General features: G+C 46.3%; 1 protein-coding gene across 1 annotated transcript; it reads right to left on the bottom strand.

Moving 5' to 3' along the window:
* Positions 1 to 10,214: 10,214 nt before the first annotated feature.
* nog2 (noggin 2) lies at positions 10,215 to 12,552 on the bottom strand. The gene has a single exon (XM_012863008.3). The coding sequence runs from the start codon at positions 11,566 to 11,568 to the stop codon at positions 10,933 to 10,935; it is 636 nt and encodes a 211-aa protein (XP_012718462.2). The 5' UTR covers positions 11,569 to 12,552; the 3' UTR covers positions 10,215 to 10,932.
* Positions 12,553 to 12,828: the final 276 nt, after the last annotated feature.

Here is a 12,828-nt window from a genome sequence, read left to right on the forward strand (position 1 = left end):
TTTGTGTTCTCGTTTAGTGTAACACAAGCCAGCCCTTAATTGCTCTCTGATCGAAAAACAAGTCCGGTGCGTTCCCCATGGGGGGGGGGGGGACCCGTTTGCACCCCGGGTTGAAAACCATCCTGCTTGGCTCTGCCTTCACATTCAGAGCCTGTTGAACGCGCGTGAAGGCAGGCAGGCAGGCAGGCATGCGGCAACGCTCACTCAGACTCGCAGACACACAAGAACCCCCCCCCCCCCCCCCCCCACACCCCACCCAAACGTCCCACCTCTCTGAGCCTGAACCGCTCTGCTCGTATATGTCCATTCCCTAATTGGTGGCTCTTTTTTCAAAGGAGCGATTATGTGTGTATATGTGCAGAGGCATCCTCTCTGTGCTCGGCGCCTCGCTTCAGCCCATCTCTAACGCCGGAGGGGACAAATAAGGCACCCGTTCCTCCTCTTGGGGCAAGGGGGCCGTTGACACCAATAAATCCCCCATCCACTTCCTTCCTCCCCGGTGTGTTGGGGTTATGTCAGGAATGTCCTGGGTCCATTGTCCCCCTGCTGCTCTGTTTTTGGTAACCCATCACCAGGCATTTTCTGCTGCTTACACTGCCTCCTCCTCTCCCCCCCCCCCTTACACACCATAAATGAGCACCCACCCACACACACATAAATGCACGCCCACACCCTGTGGGCTGCGGGTCCCCTGGTCCCTAACTCTGAATAGACCACCTCGGCTGAATACGACAGACAGGCAGGCGTCAGGACATCAGGTTCAACAGCCCACGCTGTATACTGACGCCCGGTGGGGGAAGACGCGGCCAATTATTTTCACCTGTTTGGCTCTTTGCCTGATGGGAGAAAGGAATAAAACAATGGCCCGAGTGTCTTACACTTTAAATGTCCCCGCTGTCATTTCAGCGGCGCTGAGGCCACCGTCTCAGCCCCTCGTTCATACTGTTCAGTTAAAAACTAGGTTTTGGTACCCGTAACCATCTCACGTATGTGCAGCTTATACCAGGACAGGCTCATTAATGTAAAATACCCAAAGGAACAAAATAAAGAACAATCTATTGTAATGTGTAGACCTGTTTTCATATTAATTTCTAAATAATTTCTCAGTTTCTCAACAGTGTTTTAAATACATGCATTTGGTGATGCATTGATTTAACTCAACACACTTACATGCTTCCCAATCATCCGCATTTGCATGTTTGCATATCGTTATGCAAGGTAAAAAGCACCGCGGCCTTGCAGCAAGGAGGTTTCTGCCTGGAGTTTGCATGTTCTCCGCGTGCATGCAGCGTTTCTCTACGGCTTCCTCTCCCTGTCCAAAAGCTGGACTGTTAGTATGAAGGGTTGTCCTAGCTGTGAGTCTGTGTGCGTGGTCGTTTGTCCCGGGCGTGCCCTGCCTCTCGCCTGCCATGTCTGAAACAGAGCTGGGCGGTAACTCCTCCAGCTGCAGCCGGATTGACTGACGTCTTGTTCAGCCGCTGAGTGTAGATAGATAACTTGGTCACAGCGACTTCCCTTCACAACTTTTGAGAGGTAATCTGGAGTAGTTGATAGATCCCTCCACGATGGATGGAGCTCCTCTGTGGCCATCTTTGATTAATGCTGTACTTGCTGGTCCGTTTAGGTGGACGTCCATGTCCTGGTAGGTCTGCAGGTGGTCCATCTTCTATGCAGGTCCACATGATGATCAGAACTCTGGGAGGTTGTTGTAGAACCTGTCCCTGCTGTAAACTGGACCAGAACTTCCTCCCTGGATTCCTATCATGCTGGTTGATCTCTAAGGAACCTATGAAGGATTTAGACTGAGATCAACATGGACTCTGATCTCTGCTGTTGTGATTTCCAAAGGCAACTGGTCCCACTAGGTTGTATTTCAGGGCGTCCGAGTCAATTATGTACTACTTCCTGTTGTCAATAACACATAATCCCAATAAACTAGATTATTGTTTGTACCTGTAATGGGATGAATAGTATAAACCATTGCAAGGCACTATAAAACAGTTTAATCGGTGTGCTGCATTAGATCCTGCTATCATCATTTCTCAAGCTTCAATTGGCTTTAATTGGTTTTACCTGTTGCACGCACTCGGCCATTATAAGAAATTAAAAGTTTGTATCCGTTCACCTCAAAGCGCTTCATGCAATTATTCGGTCTGCCACGGCAGCCATTCTTTCAACCAGCTCATTCTCAGCATCGCCAACCGTCTGTCCGGGAGGTAAGCCCCGCATTGCGACGTTCGCTCACCTCCCCGTATCACCGGCAAACCACGGATGGCAGAGTTCTCGGGCTGCCGTTCTGCAGGGAGGCGGGGGCTTGCGATGCATGCGTTCTGCTTGTGTGGGTAAATGTTTGGAAGCTCGAAGGAGTAGGTGGGTTGCACGCATGTTGCGGAGCGAGGCGCCATTGCGGCCTAAAAAACTATTAGGCTCTGTAAATACACACAGTGGCGAAAGTCAACATTCTCAGCATGCCATGCCGGCGCGCTAAGGGGTACCGGGAGACAGCAACCGGGCAGTCTTTGGGGGGGGGGGGGGGGGGGGGGGTGTGTGTTTGTGCAGCAATCAGTCAAGTGAGGGGAGACGGATGAGGAAAATATTGATTTTTATGAGTGGAAAAAACGCTGTCGGTATGTGTGTGTATTCTCAAGATCTGGCTGGAGACTCAAAAACGAAAGGCTGTCGTGACGAGGAGCCAATTATGTATCAAAAGCGGGACACATCTGTGTGGGCAGGTGTTGAGTGCTGTTTGTGTGAGAGATGATATTAAAAGCAGTAAAAACCGCAGGTATTAGGCCGTCTCATTAGGCTAACAGGGCTGCGATGCGGATTTAAGGCCATGTGCCGACAGACGGAGAAAGCCCCGCTCACCATGGAAACAGGGCTGAGAAAAAGCTCTATTTCCAGCCCTGAAGGTGCAGCGACGCCCACAGCTCTATTTTTAGCTTGCACTTTGGGCGTACAGTATCTGTTGCCTCTAACAAGAGTTACACCGAATTGGCTAATCCCCAAGTATGACAAGAAGAATGTGACTCTCACACTATGTGCCTCTTTAAAATGGTAGAAGCACATCGACATTCGGGGCAGGCAGGATCCTACAACATACTTTGGCAGACACACGGCGTTCTGGCCTGCAGACGATGCATCTCGCCTTAAACCGGCAACATTTCCGTGTTTATTGCTTTCTGCACTGGCAGTATGGATAAATGACTGGGGTAAGCAGATACAGCGGTAATAATTGAGATCAAAAGTTTTAGGAATGCAACAATGTGCAAGGCAAAGAAAAAAGATAGCTGACGGCTGAGGGTCTGTTCCGGCTGAAGAGAAGCGGCGTTGAAACCCTGAGATGCATTTCTGATCCAACACGCCTGAATCAAACGACTGAATTACATCCCCAGCATGCAATCAGGTTCTACGAAGTTCTGCTAATGACCAGGTTGTCTGATTCAGGTGTGGTGAGGCAGAGACAAAAGGTTTGGACCCCTCATTGAATAGAATAGTGTTATTTTTCCTTCCAGTCTTCCATTAATGCCAGATTTTATACGTAGCACTTGGTTGTTCTGTGATCACATCCTCCCACCTGAGCTGTGGGTCTCTGCAGCTCCTCCAGAGCCACCACGGTCCTCCTGCTTCTCTGATCAATGCTCTCCTGGTCCAGCCTGTCAGTCCAGGTGGACGTCCATGTCCTGGTAGGTCTGCAGGTGGTCCATCCTCTCTGCAGGTCTAGATGATGATCAGAGCTCTGGGAGGTTCTGTAGAACCTGACCCTGCTGTAAACTGGACCAGAACCTTCTCCCTGACCTGTTTGCTGGGTTCTTGGTATCTAATCATGTGCCGTTTTAAGGCAATTAGTTGCACTGGATATTATTTAAGAATATCAGAGTAAAGGATGGAAAACATAAATGTCTTCTGCTTATCCGGGGTCGGGTCGCGGGGGTAGCAGCTTCAGTAGGGAGGCCCAGACGGCCCTCTCCCCAGCCACTTGGGCCAGCTCCTCAGGAGGAATCCCAAGGCGTTCCCAGCAGGGAGACATAGTCCCTCCAGCGGGTCCTGGGTCTTCCCCTGGGCCTCCTCCAGTGGGACGTGCCCGGAACACCTCACCAGGGAGGCGTCCAGGAGGCATCCTGACCAGATGCCCGAGCCACCTCAACTGGCTCCTCTGGACGTGGAGGAGCAGCGGCTCTACTCTGAGTCCTCCCCGGATGACTGAGCTCCTCACCCTATCTCTAAGGGAGAGCCCAGACACACTACGGAGAAAACTCATTTCAGCCGCTTGTATCCGGGATCTCGTTCTTTCGGTCACGACCCAAAGCTCGTGACCATAGATGAGGGTAGGAACGTAGATCGACCGGTAAATGGAGAGCTTCGCCTTTTGGCTCAGCTCTCTCTTCACCACAACGGATCGGTACAGCGCCCGCTTCACAGCAGACGCTGCACCAATCCGCCTGTCGATCTCCCGCTCCATCTTCCCCTCATTCGTGAACAAGACCTCCAAAAGTAAAAAGTAAAATTTTAAATAAAAAACATTTATTCTTTCCACTTCAGAATTCTGCCCTACAGAGTCTTTCAGAGGAAATCCCGTTATGATCCAGTTGATTGCTGCACGTTTTGTCTGCAGGAGAACACCGAGGAGGGACCATCTTCCTCCCTTTTCCAGTGACAGGAAGTGATTTCACCTGTAACCCGTGACTCTGGCTCAGCTTTGTTTCCAGATATCCTGGTAAGAAATCTCTGACACGTCAGCATCAGATCTGCAAAAACATCATTCAGCAACGGCTTCACAGCAGCGTGGGTCGCTCCCGCTCGTTTCTGACGCAGCGGCATCAGTGCACAGACCAACACAGACACCGCCGCTGAGATTTGGTGGTGCTGCGCTGGAATGCCGGGCAGGATCTGTGGTGGCTCTGAGTGTGTGTGTACCCTCACTCCTCTCAGTGCTCTATCTAATACCCTGTCATCATCAATAACCTCAGCTGTGCTGACTCATTGGCTTTTACAACTCTGAGGTCCGGGTTTTACTCCCAGCCACAAACCGTTTAAGTCTCTGGTCTCTGTCTTTCTTACACACGGCGCTACTAGCAGTTCTCTGTGTGTATGAGAGAGATGCTTCCATACTTACTCTTTTTGGCAGAGATATAAAGGTGTCATTAATGTTTGCGCTGCACACCCCAGTCCCTCCCAACCTGACTCCAATCCGTCATAATTGGCAGTCATCAGGGGACAGGAGGCTCACAGCTTCACCCCCCCTCCCCCTCCCTCATTTAGCTCTCCATCAGCCCCATCCTAATTGTCTCCAGGCCTTTATTTAACCCTCCTCACAGGCAGCAAATGTGCGCCTTGTCTTCCACTCACATGAGGGTGTAGATGTGTGCGGGGCGGCCAAACGGTATTTATTATCGCGGGTCCATTTATACGCTAGTGAGAGCGCAGACAGGCTGTGACAGACTATAATAACACGGAGCATATGACGGGCTAAAGGCCACCGGAGAGTTGACATTTATGTGGATGCAGCGGGACGTTGATGATGATGATGATGATGGTGATGATGATGGTGATGGTGATGGCGCCGATTGGCCGCTTTTTATCCCGTCACTTTCAATAGGCTGTCAGTCAACATCAGGGACAGCTAATCTAAGGAAAGTTAACATGTTGAGGATGTTTTGATTGAACCTTTGGTAAATGAATAATTACATCAGTGGCGCCCCGTATTTCTTCTAGAATCATACTGGAAGCCTTCATAACACACAAATAACTGTTTTTTCTTTAGCAAATGCTGGATTTTTACTGCTGAGACTGACGTAATAAAAGAAAGTTAAATATAAGCCATTATGAATTATGTATATTTTAATTTGCGAAACCATTTGTTACTAGTTTTTTGTTTATTCGAACGTCATTATCTACTTAACTTTGAGGACAAATGCTACCTAAAGATTTTAAATGTTATTTAGCTGAAGACGTTGGCTCAGTAGACGGTTCTGGGTGGTTTGGTGCAGCACAGAACGGCTGGTGTGTTTACATGGGTTGTAAGGCTAAAGTCAAGCTTGCTAGTGAGCTGAACTTAGCTACCTAATCAGGAAACGGCGTGTCCTAGCTGTGGTTGGTACAGAATCCTTTTACATGCCACCTTGTTGGAAACGTTTTAAAATGTGTTTCACAGTTTCAGTCGTGGCTGCAAGGCGGAACAGCATTGTCCCCCAACAGCAAGAAGGTCCTAGGTTTGAATCCCGATGTTCTCTCTGGGTACTCTGGCTTCCTCCAAGGGTCCAGAAACATGAAGGTTAGGTTGATTTGTCTATCATAAGTGTATGCATGCATGCATGCCTGTGATTGGTTGTCTTGTGTGTCTCTGTGTTGCCCTGTGATTGGCTGGCCTAATGACCCCTGGAGATTTACACCAGCACCCCTGCAAGGATAACAGCCTATGGAGGATGACTAGATGGAGAGAATTTTATTCCTTGAGTTTTGTTTCTTTGTACATAGGAGAACAAACCAGCTTAATTCTTTAAAAATGTCTGTTGAACATAATTTCTATTCAGAAATACTGAATAAAACCTACCCAGATCAAATGGGTAGATTTTTACACCAGTTTTTTTTTCTTTTGGTTTAATTCTACCAAAATAATTAATATAAAAAATTCTACTACTTTTTTTTATCAGTGCAGTTTTTTTTCTAACCAAAACTGGGTCAAACATGGTAGGAAAGCAAACTATTTAACTATATAATGACCTGATCAGATGTAAACGTCTTTTAGAGGATAAGAAATGGCTTCATGGTAAAATGATCCGGTATTTCAGTAGGTTGGGTTATTGACTAGAAACTTGTTCATTTCGAGATTACATTTACTTTTTACCTGCTAAGCACAAGCATTGTTCAAGTTTCACACTTTGCCAAAAGTTCTCGCTGTGTTTCAACAATAGCTGTCATCCTTTAATTATTAATTTAGATAATTTAGATGGTAGATGTCCCCTTGGGTCTTGGCCATTCTTGGATTAGCTTCAGCCTCTGGAGGGAAACTAATGTGGTTATATATTACCTGGAAATTGGGAAAGAATTATCAATTACAAACAAGGTTTTAACTGCTTATAAGTTTTTAAAATCACATACCATCCCTTTAATATCAGACATGGTTTAGATTTTTAACCCTTTTTGGAGTGTTGAGAACCTAAGCCAGCACGCCGGGTCAAATCACTAAAGTCCCAACCAAGCCTGGATCTTCCCCAGTTTGGCTTGTTGTTAATTTAGCAGTTTTTGGAGTGCGATAACTCAGTTTCTATTTCCAGAAAGATGATTTAGAGTTTTTACAGTGGGTTTGAAGGTGCAAATTGACTTTAATCAAACAGCTAGAGTTAGAAGAAATGTCAGCATATCAGAAAGAACTACAAAAAGGGAACAAAGAGTAAGTAACATTTTCTTGAAATTAGTGTATTTGTCCTTGATCTGAGCAGGTAAATAATCTTTTCAAGACAGAGACGAGTTGTGCTTATCTTAAGAGCAAAAACTCTTATTCCAATGGCAGATAATGTTATTTACCTGCTCAAATCAAGGACAAATTGTCACTTACTCTTTGTTCCCTTTTTGCAGTGAGGTGATTAAGTATTAAATCTGGCTCATCGTGTATCCATAAAGGGGAAAACAGAAATTCTAAGTGATAAGGTGTCAGGTGTTTTAGGAGCACGGTAACATAATGAAGTGGAATAATTCTCAGATAAATCAGAACTTGACGTTCATCAGCGGGTTTATCTGGAGGCGCAGCTGGACACGGACCATGAGAATGTGAAAGGTGCGCAGCTCTCGGGCTGAAGCCAGGGCGGCGCACTGCCTTTCACACGCTTCTAAAATGCTCTCCGGGCAGAGCCTGAAAGGGTTACTGTTTCCCAAAGTACCTCATTCTGCGCAGTCGAGAGGGGGCGGCTGAGTGGCGCCGTCGAGTCAGAGACGCAGTTTCTAAAAACCCCGAGACATCATCAAGAAAGAAGCTGACAGTAAGAAAAGCAGCCCCCCCCCCCCTCCTCCTCCTCCTGGCGCGCTGCCGCTCCTCCTCTCTGCTTACCAAATCCCATCAGCGGCTGTGTCACAATAACCGGGCGGCAAGTGTCAAAAATCCATCCCTGCCCGCAGAAAAACACAAATCACTTTAAGGCACACAAGATGCGCTCACTGGAAACTCTTCACACGCTTTGGGCCCAGTTTGAGTCGCTGCTTGCGTTTAAAGACTTCGCCATAAAGTCCGTAAAAGGAGAGGCGTTTGAAGAAAACGAGCGCGTCTCCTGCGCGCGTAATTGGGCCATATCTGTTTAACTTGCGCGCTCTCTAATTAATAGTCTGCCAACGTGAAAAAACAGCTGACCATTGTTTTATACGCGCTTTGTTGTTCATCTCTCTCTCTCTCTCTCTCTCTCTCTCTCTCTCTCTCTCTCTCTCTCTCTCTCTCTCTCTCTCTCTCTCTCTCTCTGTCTCCTTTTTCTGTCTCAGGGGCGGTCAGACTCCAACAGGCGCCGGTCTGCTCCATTCCACCTCTACACAAATACCTCAGTGGAACTTGTGTGGAGCTTCCAGACCCCAGACGCTTCGCCATTTCATCATTTGACACTGTTTGACATGTCTGAATCATATTTTACGCATTATGTTAACACCTCGGATCCCTGGAAGCCAACATGTGCGCAGACAGTAGACAGTGGGGATGAATGTGCGTGGCTCTAGCCCCCTCCCCTCCCACAGACCCCCACCCCTCTCTCTCTCTCTTTCTCTCTCCGTGCCTCTGACAAATGAATGCCAGTTCTGTGGAGGCGCTTCAGGTATGTGTTGCGTAGTAAATCAGGCCCTTGAAAAAACAGCGACGCTCTGGCAGTCCACACAGAGCCACTGAAACTTGTGCGGTTAAGTAACTGCGCTTAACTGTCTCCACGCTGCAAAGAAAAAAAGAAATGTGTCAGCTTGCATCCAGGGCCGCATTTAGGAGGATGTGAACCGCTGGGCTGACCCACACAATTGTCCTATCCCCCATGAAAATGACAATAAATGAATAGTTGGCTACACTCCAACTTCAAGGTTTTAGTATCGTTGTATCTGTTCTTTCTAAAAAAGGTTCTCATTTTAACAGCATCCTTTCTAGAAATATAGTCACCAGTACAAATGAAGACATTTTTGCAATAAATGAGCCAGGCTTATTGCACATAGACTGAAATATACCAAACTGTTGCATGTTTGGGTTCAATGGTTAGGTCAGAGGTGATGCAATGATGTCATTGGTTGCAAATAGTTGATCATTATGTTTCTGGCACATTGGGCTCATATGAACCTAAGTTTTTCATTCTATTTTTAGAACCCCAAAGCCTTCCTAAAGTCCAGCCTTGCCTGCAGCGTCTTGGTGTCATTCATAAAAGACCGATTTTCAATTCTTAATAATAGTTACTGCAGGAATATTACTGAATAAAATCCAAGTTCAATGATACTTATTCAGGAAAAATAAGACAAACCCAACAAAATCCAGGCTGCACTATAAATAAAATTCTGTTGGCAAGAGGTTATAATTTGGCATTAAGATAATTTCCTTTTTATTTAAGGATATCAGTTCAGATATGATGTTCAATTCCAAACAGCTACAAACCAGAAATGCAGCGAGATCTTAATAGTTGGTTGGAATTTAATGAACTTTGTTGAGTCTTTTAGCTGTTAAATTTACAAAATGATATTCAGAAATATCAGTTAAAGTCTTCCCATTTAACACTAAAGTAAGTAACATTTCACAACACTGGAACACCTGGAAAAGATAGACTTTATAGCTCAATGCAGATTTGAGTTGTTGTTGCTTTTGCCGTTTGATCAGTTTTTTATTGTTGCGTCCATAAACTTCTATATTTCAGAGTATGATTGAAGGCAGTCATTTTGTATTGTTTTGCAACACAGGCTGACTGTAGCTGTTTTTGATTTTGGGACCTTTGATTCTATTCACAGAGCGCTGTTTGTCTTTGCGAGGCTCTGACTCTGCGGCCAAAAAGACGCGGATGGATGTTCAAAATTATTACTTTTACTATTTATTTTGCGTACTTGCCACAACACACTGTGGTCCAATTTCTAGTCTCTCACCCATGCCTAGCTCAAACATCTTCAGACTAAATTTGACCTCTTCCAGAGGTCTTTTTTTTTTTTTTTTTTTTACAGTGTACACACCCCCTCTGCACAGACACTCTTTTAAGCACCAGTTTTCGACACTAAAACACATTGCAAAGATAGACTTTATTGCTAACACGTGTAACCATAACATATACACTGATATGCCTTACTTTTTTCTTTATTTCTTTTTTTGTCACTTTTAGAAATATTCAAGTAGACATCTTCCATATTTTTTTTCTGGTAATATTCTGCTATTCTCTTTCCTTATGCTCTATACTCACAAATCGTTAAAATAATAAATAAAACATACAGATTTGCTTATTCCTACAATACTAAGTATTCAAAAAAAAAGAAAAGCTGAGTTCACGCCTTTATATATATATTTATATATTTATATATCTTTAACCTCAACTTTTTTTACAGTTTAATTATTATTGATATTAATATTATACAAAAACTCTAGGCAGCATTGCAGTGAAATAACAGACAGCATCATTGTTCAGTTGAAGAGAAAGAGGTCACCTCTTGTAGAAGTGTAGCATATTATGATTTCCTTCATCAATGTCTCATAAAAATATATTTATATAAAAAAAAAGCTCTTCCTCGTGAAGTGCTCCGGGAGGAGGAAAAAAAATAAACAATGTTTGAATATGGTCCAAGTTCAATTAGAAAAAATAGCTGCTTTTTTCCCTTAAATATGTACATTGTTGGTATTTCACTTAAATGCCATATAAAAAAATAGATCTGCTATGGTGCCCACCTCTGTAGAGAGTTAACAGTGCAATTGAAAGTGTATTTCCAGTCCACTTCCTTGGAGTAAACTCAGCACGAACACTTGCACTCTGAGATGATTGGGTATTGCACCTGTATCCACGTACAGTATTTCTGTCTTAGAAAGCCCTGGCAATACCACCGCAGGAAAGTCTTGCTGATGGACTTTACGGGCTTGCAGGACATGCCCTCAGGGAAGGAGCAGGAGCGCTCGGAGGAGCAGTTCCCCTCCTTGATGTAGCGCGGCCAGAACCTCACGCCCAGGTCCTTCCAGGTATACACCACGGGGCAGTACGTGTAGGTCCACAGAAGCTGCAGGAATTTCCTCCGCGCTTTCTTGCCCACTTTTAACCGTTTCCCGTAGGGGGTCTCCGTGAGGTCCAGCTTTTTAATCTCGTTGGGCATGTGGCCCGGCGGCTTCCACTGGGCGTCCGTGGTGGAGACGTTCGCCGGCTGCGGCGCGCTGACGGCCATGAAGTTTGGGTCAAAGTGGCTGCCGAGCTTTTTCCTCAGAGGCTTCTCGGCCAAGTCCTGCTCCCGGGGGTCGTACTCCGGATCGGGGTCCTCCTTCAGGTCGGGGACGGGGAGGTGCTCGCTGGGCAGCGGACGGAGGCGAAAGAAATGCTGGGACACTCCGAGGTGGACGCACACCAGCGCGTAAACCAGGAGCGTTTGTGAGAGGCCCATTATTCCTCCTTGATACGCGCACTGGCTCTTCTCTGGTGGAGGGAAAATATTTATTCAGTTCTTTTCAGGGTGGCTGTGCTGTCTGCAAGGCAACGCGTCATAAGTTCACTCCCAAACTAAAAGCGATTACCTTTAATAGAGCCTGTTGGGTTTGGATGACATGAAGCTCAGCTTTACAAAACCTGCACCCAAAAAAAGCGCAAAAAATGGGGAAAGCCTTCTATTCAAGCGCTCTGCTGCCTCACCCCGTTCCCTGGATTCACTTTGGGTTTCTTTAGGTTGTCATGGTTACCCGTGGAGGGGGGGACTGGAAGACGCGGCGAACTGTCTTCACTTAGGATGACAGCAGCCGAGGGAGAGCAGCGTGGAATGAATGAGCAAAATCCAACTTTTGAATGTCACCAGCTGGCGATGAGTGTTATTTTTACGCACGGCTCTCTCTTCGCGTCGCCTGACGCGCTGAGGTTTGCCAAAAAGTCCCAGAGCGCACAGTTCGTGGACATGCAGCCTGCTCTCTTCGTGGGTACTCCCGGCAATCCAGGGCGCCGAATCTCAGTTTAAGAAATAAGATCCATTCATATTTCCAGAGGAGGATCCAAACCGCAGATCAGTTTTTCTCTGCTAATGAAACGGTCTTAGGCTGGAGGAACTCTCGCGCTATCGGCCGCAGCGCGTTTCAGACGAAAACACGCAACAACAACAACAAAAAAAAAGCTTGCAAATGAGGAGAGTTCAGAGTTGGTCTGAGCGCAGCATTGCTGGATCCTCTCAGAAAAGCCCCGAATTGCAACTCATGACGAGACAGTCCATCATAATCTGGAGCGCTTCAGGTTCCAGAGGGACCTCCCCCCCTTTTTTACTCCTTTGATAACTGCTTACAGAAGCTCCTACTGGGCTGCTCCTCTGCTGCAGGAGTCTTGGCGCTGGAGCTTTTCACTGCGTGTGAGAGAGTGTGTGTCTGCAGCGAGAGGAGCGCAGTCCCAAGTTAAATATCCGCCTCCGCCAGTACAAAGTGTCAGAAGGGCCTGCCCACCCCGGCCACTTTCACTGTGATTGACAGCCCAGGGGCTCCCCTCCCCTCCAACCCCCCCTCCTCCCCTCACAACGTGGAAAATATCAGCCACTATGACAAGCAATGGCCCTAAAGCTCCACCATTAGTCCGTATTAGGCTGCAGAAAAAAAACTACATATATATTTAAAAAGTTATAGGAAAACACATTTGGAGAAAATGCTAAACACGCTCAAATAGAGGTAACTGA

Source organism: Fundulus heteroclitus, chromosome 10, assembly GCF_011125445.2.
Source record: "Fundulus heteroclitus isolate FHET01 chromosome 10, MU-UCD_Fhet_4.1, whole genome shotgun sequence".
NCBI lineage: Eukaryota > Metazoa > Chordata > Actinopteri > Cyprinodontiformes > Fundulidae > Fundulus > Fundulus heteroclitus.